This window comes from Delphinapterus leucas, chromosome 6 (assembly GCF_059928025.1).
Source record: "Delphinapterus leucas isolate spDelLeu-1000000601 "Yukka" chromosome 6, BTC_Dleu_Yukka2, whole genome shotgun sequence".
Classification (NCBI taxonomy): domain Eukaryota; kingdom Metazoa; phylum Chordata; class Mammalia; order Artiodactyla; family Monodontidae; genus Delphinapterus; species Delphinapterus leucas.
The window spans coordinates 118,183,609-118,190,453 of NC_143134.1; the positions used below are offsets into that span (position 1 = coordinate 118,183,609).

Here is a 6,845-nt window from a genome sequence, read left to right on the forward strand (position 1 = left end):
TAGAAGCACACACACAAACAGCACATCTGACCAGGAACTTAGTGAAAAGTCTCCAACGCAGTCGGCGGTCCCGGCCCCTCCCTCCCTCGGGGCCGCCGGAGATCCAGGTGAAGGAATCGACTTCCTTTTTTGTTTAGTGAGGACCGCAGTGCTGGGCATGATGGGAAATGTAGTCGGCTGTGCCCGCCCCCCACCCCTTCCCCAAACAGTGTCCGAGAGTGTCGGGGTGTCGGGCGCCACCCCCGAGTCTGGAAGACGGGTGGAGGAGGGGAGGAGAACAGAGCCAGAGGGGCGGGGAGAGGAGGGGTTCAAGACACCCGCCCCGCGAAGAAAAGAAAAAAAAAGTTGAAGTGTTTTCATTTCTGCCTTCTCATTTTGAGAACTTTGGAGGCCGCCCCCAGAGAGGAAATGTGACCCAAACGTCCCTTTCGGAGATAGAGTTTGCCTTTGTTTTTGCTCAGGATTTCACAAGACCCATTCCTCACCCCACGGAGGAACTCGGGAGAACGGAGCGCCGGGCTTCCTAGGTCTGACAACTGATTGGAATCGGAGCCCCGGGCCCCGCGCCCTCCTGCGCTGCGCCCCCAGCGCGCCCCGGCGGTCCGGGCGCCCTGCCTCGCCCCCGGCTGCCCGGCAGCTCCGCCGGGCAGCAGCCCTTCCTCACGTGGCTGGCTCCTCTCTAAACACCACTGCAATCACTACAATAAAAAGAAAAAAAAAGAGTAAGAGAAACACAAAGCATACTTAAATAGGCGCTTTTTCTCTCTGCAAAAATAAAGTCCAAGATCTTAGATTTCTTTTTCTTTTATTTTACAATTTATAAAACATCAGCCATCTCCCTCTGCTCGCCCCCAGCTCAGCCCCGAGTGGCCGGGTGCCCGTTCGTTCCCTCCTCTCGCCCCTTGGCCGAGTCTTTGTCTGGCCCCAGCCCCGCGGGGCCCCGGGTCCCCGTGCCCTCGGGGGTCCCTAGAAGGCGACAATGGCTCGAGTCCAGGCGCCGAGGCTGGCGAGCGCCTGCTTGGCGCACAGCTGCCCGTTGAGCGGCGGCGGCTGCTCAGAGGAGTCCGGCTGTCGGCTCACTAGCCCGGAGAAGCCCGAGCCAAAGATGGAGATCAAGTTTGAGATGTTGGACGCGTCCGGGGACGAGTCCGGGCAGAAGTCCTCGAAGCGGGCGCGCTTGCAGGGGGCGAACGGGACGCCCCCGGGGGGCTCGGCCCCCAGGTCGCCCGCGTCCTCGTCGTCGTTGTCCTCCTCCTCCTGGCCTGGGTAATACTTGCGCTTGCAGCCGGCGGCGGACGCCAGGCCGGGTCCCGGGGCGCCCTGGCCACAGCAGGGGCAGTGGGCGGAGGCGCAGCAGTCCTGGTGCAAGTAGCCGTTCTCCACCGTGGTCACCACGTGAGTGTCCAGGTCCAGCACGGTAGTCTGGCTGCTGCAGTGCACGCCGAAGTCCGAGGGGGCCGGGTACGCGCCCCGGTAGAAGCCGGGGGAGGAGGCGGGGGCCGGGGAGGCGGGCGGGGAGGCGGCGGTAGTCGCCTGAGGGGCGGCCCCTGGGGGCGCGGAGGGCGCGGAACAGGCGGCCGAGGCGCGAGGGTCCCGCTGGCAGAGGGCGGCGGGCGCGGGCGGCGGCAGCGGCGCAGGACCCGGCTGCAGCGGCTCCAAGGGCTGCCCGCGGTGGGGCGCGCCGTGCGGCGGCTGGAGCGCGGCGCACCCGGGCAGCTCCGAGAGCGCCCCCGCGCCGCCCGCGGGCGCCCCGGCCGCCGCCGCCGCGCAGCCCCTGGGCGCAGGGTGCTGGTGCTGGTGCAGCTGCTGCTGGAGGTGCAGCTGGTGGAGCTGGTGGAGCTGGTGCAGCTGGTGCCGGGCGACAGGTTCGCGCGCCTCCGCGTCCCCGCCGCCGCCAAGTTGGAGCGGGCCGAAGTCGGCCGCGCTGGCCGGCATGCCCGGCGCCGCGTACGCGAGGTGCTGGTGCTGGTGGTGGGGCGGCTGCTGCTGTTGCTGCTGCTGCTGGCGCCGGTAGAGCTCGGCGTAGCGCTCGCTCAGGTAGAGCTGGCGCGCGTTGCGGAGCACGTAGGACACCAGGAGGTTCTTGTGCAGCTTGATGCCGCCGCGCTGGGTCCGGGAGCTGTGGATCTTGCGCAGGGAGATGCTGATCAGGCTCTGGGCGTCCAGGGCGCACTCCATGCTCCCGCGGAGACGGCTGCGGCGGAGCAGCCGCGACCGCTGCTGCTGCTAATGCTGCTGCTGTTTCGGCCTCCAGCCGGCCTCCGGGACGCGCTGGTCAGGGGAAACGGAGTCCGGGTCAGCGGGTCGGCTGCGCTCCGAGAGGAGCCGCCACCATGCGCTGCGCGCCACCCACTGGCTCGTGCTCCCCAGACGGCGCCAAAGCAATGAGCCTCGGCCGGCCCCGGCCCCAGCTATTTAGCCGGGCGTCCGGGCCCCGCCCCACACCGGATGAGCCAATAAGAGTGCCCCAAACCTCCCGAGTGACAGACGCTACCCGCCCCGGGGCCACTAGACTGGCCAATCAGACCAAGGCGGTTCCTTTGTGCTATTCAAATACCGAACGGACCCCGGGCCTCCAACGCCGCCGCTGCCTCGAATGTTCTCCTGTGGCCGCGGCGCCGCGCGGGACTCGGAGCCACCGAGGCCGCTGTCTGCGACATGGGTAGCCTCGCAGCCGCCACGTTGGAGCCCGCGGCCGCCCTCGGCCTAGTTCCTGGGAGCCGGGGGTCGGCTCACCTGCGTGCTGCTGCTACGGCTCCTCCCCCTTCCGCACGGCTGGGCCTCACCTGCGGCAGGTGAGCGCGGCTCCCATTCCCGGCCACGCGGCACCTCCTTTCATACCTACCGCCCCCGGGTGACCCGCGGGACGCAAGGTTTTTGCAAGAGACTAGTGGGGCCGCCGGCTTGACCTTTGGGGACTCCTCAGGAGAAAGAGATTTCGAGGTACCCTCAGCCACCGAGTATGTTGGGCCTGACTCCTTGACTTTTGGGCTGAGGAGATTCAGAGAACACTCGGGGAAGGGCCGGCCTCCCCATTTGTCTGACGGGAGAAACCAAAACATGGTGAATTTTGGTCTCCTCTGATAGAGGAGGCTTGGAGGCGTGCCCCTCGCAAACCGCCGAGGTCTAAAGGCGTTCCGAGAGCTGACATCCAGTGTCCTAATCACCGGTTCTGTAACCTTTCCTTGCCTTCCTAACTAATAATAATGACACTAGGGACTGTTATTAAGTGCCTAGGATGGGGCCGGCCCTGCCAGAAGCGCCCTGACTCCCTCCCTGTGACTGCAGGCAGAGCGGGGACCTGAGTCTCTGAGGAGTGGGGTGACTCGTGGGAATCCCACAGCTCCTAAGGGGCAGGGCTCGGATTGGTACCAGGACTGTGAGCTCCAGACGGGAGGCGAATACCAAGGGCCGAGGCACTCGCCCTCTTAACTTTTGTTGACGCTTTTGTTTTCCTTCTTGTCCTGAACCATTTCACGGGCCACCTCCTCCCAGCTGGGGCCTGATATGGTGGGGACGATCTCCAGGGCGCTCTCCTCCTGGACTGGGAAGCCTGAAAGGGGGTGACTGCTGCTCAGAGGGGGGTTGGGGTCCAAGGCGCCTGGGTGGGAGGGTGTCTTTGAAGTGGTTTGCCTGAGGGTTGGCCCCTGAAGGAGGAAGAGGCTTCACAGTGAGTATGAGGGCTAGGTGGGCCTTGGGGGCGGTTGGGGGCGGGGCTGGGGTGGGACGAGGTCCCAGGAGCAAACTTCCTGCTCTTTCCCCCTCTCCTTGGGATTTCTTCTGAGTTTCCTCTTTCGTTGGGCCTGTTGTCCTCAGCACCTACTTCATCCCTTGGCAGGAGTAAAGAGACCCAGCCAGCCCATTCTGTACTTTCTGGGTCTCCCCTCAGACTTAAGAATTCTAGAGGTTTGTTTCCTCAAACAATTTTTCAGCATCTACTCAGTGCCAGGCATCAAGGGTAAAAACAGATTTAGGGAGCACGTACCCCACTTTTCAGATGAAACTTGGGACACTGACAGTGGAAGGGACTTGCCTGAGGTCCCACAGCTCCAGATCCAGTGCTCTGGCCTTTCCATGCCATCTGTGAACAATCTCAAACTCGTCTGAGCCACTGTGATCAGAAGCACCTCTTCTGCCCCCACCCAGAGAAGCCAGGATTGACATTTTAGAGGAACTGTGAGAAAGGGCATCTTCTATACTATTGGTGATCTGGTGATAGGAACACACAGGAGTGGAACTTGTTTATGTGACAGTACCTGTAAGAATAAAAATATACTGCTCCTTACTTCCCCAGGGCCTGTCTTGACACACAAAGCCTTCGTTCGTTTATTTATTTGTTTTTCTTAAAGTAAATTTATTTATTTTATTTATTTTTGGCCGCGTTGGGTCTTCGTTGCGGTGCGTGGGCTTCTCATTGCGGTGGCTTCTCTTGTTGCGGAGCACGGGCTCTAGGCACGTGGGCTTCAGTAGTTGTGGCACGTGGGCTCAGTAGTTGTGGCTCGCGGGCTCTAGAGTGCAGGTTCAGTAGTTGTGGCGCACGGGCTTATTTGCTCCGCGGCATGTGGGATCTTCCCGGACCAGGGATTGAAACTGTGTCCCCTGTATTGGCAGGTGGATTCTTAACCACTGCGCCACCAGGGAAGCCCCCATTCGTTTATCTTTGAAGTTCACCTTTGAGATATCATTAGCATGTGGAGGGAAGCGGGAGGTCCTATCTGGTTCTACCGTCACGTCTGGGACCCATGGCGTCTGGCACATAGCATGATTCCAAGAATGTAATTTTTTTTAACATCTTTATTGGAGTATAATTGCTTTACAATGGTGTGTTAGTTTCTGCTTTATAACCAAGTGAATCAGCTATACATATACATATATCCCCATATCTCCTCCCTCTTGCATCTCCCTCCCACCCTCCCTAATCCCACCCCTCTAGGTGGTCACAAAGCGCTGAGCTGATCTCCCTGTGCTATGCGGCTGCTTCCCACTAGCTATCTATTTTACATTTGGTAGTGTATATATGTCCATGCCACTCTCTCACTTTGTCCCAGCTTACCCTTCCCCCTCTCTCACTTTGTCCCAGCTTACCTTTCCCCCTCCCCATGTCCTCAAGTCCATTCTGTACATCTGCATCTTTATTCCTGTCCTGCCCCTAGGTTCTTCAGAACCTTTTTTTTTTTTTTTTTTTTAGATTCCATATATATGTGTTAGCACACGGTATTTGTTTTTCTCTTTCTGACTTACTTTACTCTGTATGGCAGACTCTAGGTCCATCCACCTCACTACAAATAACTCAATTTCATTTCTTTTATTGGCTGAGTAATATTCCATTGTATATATGTGCCACATCTCAAGAATGTGTTATTAATGCTGATTTTGGACCTTCATTCTGTGCTTGCTGAGAATTTGTTGGGGGAAACTAAGACTTTGAGTATATGTATCTTGCTCAAGGTCACTCAGCCAAGAAGAGGTTGAGGCAGGATTTGAACCCAGGTCTGTTTCCAGGATTGGAACTCGCTTTAGGTTCTTTGAAATCAGCTGCTTGCTTCTGCCTTGGGTGGATCTGAGTCCAGTTCTCAGGGCTCAGCTCACGGCGAACGTAACTTTGACTTCATCAACACCCCACCACTATCCTGACAACTGCTGTGAGACCAGGGCCTGCAGGATCCGTGAAGGAGCAAATCTCTCTCCAAGCTCAGCTCATCATCGACAGCCATTCTCACAGCTGCACCCCCTAACCCTGGGGGTCCAGATGGGACACCAGGTAGGGATGGAAATGGATTCCCTAGCTACAGGCTGGGGGCAGGGGAGCCAGCACCCCCCCCCCCCACTTAGCCTCTGCCCCAAGGTGAGTTTGAGCTCTGCTAAGGCTCTTCCACTCCCTGGGGCCAGCTGAGAAGTGGTCAGCCCCGTCTGCGTGGCCCCATTCTTTGGGCCCTCCTGTCTGGGGCCCACATTCACTTGGTCTCCCCTCCTTCTCAAGAATCAAGAAGTGGCTAGTGGGGAGGGCTGAGCAGTTGTCCAGATTAATAAAACCCTTGATCTTTTTTGGGGTGGCCTGGACGGGGGAGTTGCTGCAGCTGTCGTAAGAAAACACTTGCTGCAGGAGGCAGTGGAACAGCTGAGCTCTTTGGTGCCCCTGGGAGTAGCGAAGACTGGGGGGCACACAGTAGGAATTCACAAACGTTTATAGAATGGGTGGGTCACACATAAGGCTTCTGTTCGGATGTTCAACGGCTCAGAGCAGGGTACTACAGACCGTCCAGGGCATTGGGCGTATACGTGTGTGTATGAGTATCTGCGTCCACACGTGTGCAGGGGGGCAGGTTTGAGTGAGACCAGGCTTCTTGGAATGAAGGGCTGGCCTTATTGGTCTGGGGCACCTGAGAAAGGTTGGGGCGCTCACCTTTTCCCCCCGGAGCTGGGAGATTACATCTGGCCCTGAGTCACCGCTCCCTGGAGGAAGTTAATTAATGCCTAAATATTTACCGAGGGTCTGCTGGGACAGTGTGGAGCAGGGCACAGAACCTATCGGGACCTGGGCTCCCATCAAACCCCAGGTGGTGTCAGCCCCACAGTGGAGCCCTGAACACTTTGAAATGCCACATATGCCTGTGGGCACCTTTTGGTCGCCCAGTTCAGAAGTGGGAGACATGCCAGGAAGGACCCTGGTCAGCTTTGGGATTTGCCTGGTGGGTTCCCAGGGATTGGTTTGGCGAAGAGGCTGCAGAGACAAAAGGTTAATTGAGGGTTTTGTATTGGGTGGCGGGGGAAGGGGGAGAGAGATTTGGAATTGACATATTCATTCCTTTGTTCAGTGGCCCAAGAGGTATTTCCAGAACACTACT

General features: G+C 58.6%; 1 protein-coding gene across 1 annotated transcript; it reads right to left on the minus strand.

Moving 5' to 3' along the window:
• Positions 1-788: 788 nt before the first annotated feature.
• Positions 789-2,398, minus strand: IER5L (immediate early response 5 like). The gene has a single exon (XM_022578489.3). It carries the CDS (start codon positions 2,176-2,178, stop codon positions 967-969), a length of 1,212 nt encoding a protein of 403 aa, XP_022434197.1. The 5' UTR covers positions 2,179-2,398; the 3' UTR covers positions 789-966.
• Between the last annotated feature and the right edge of the window lie 4,447 nt (positions 2,399-6,845).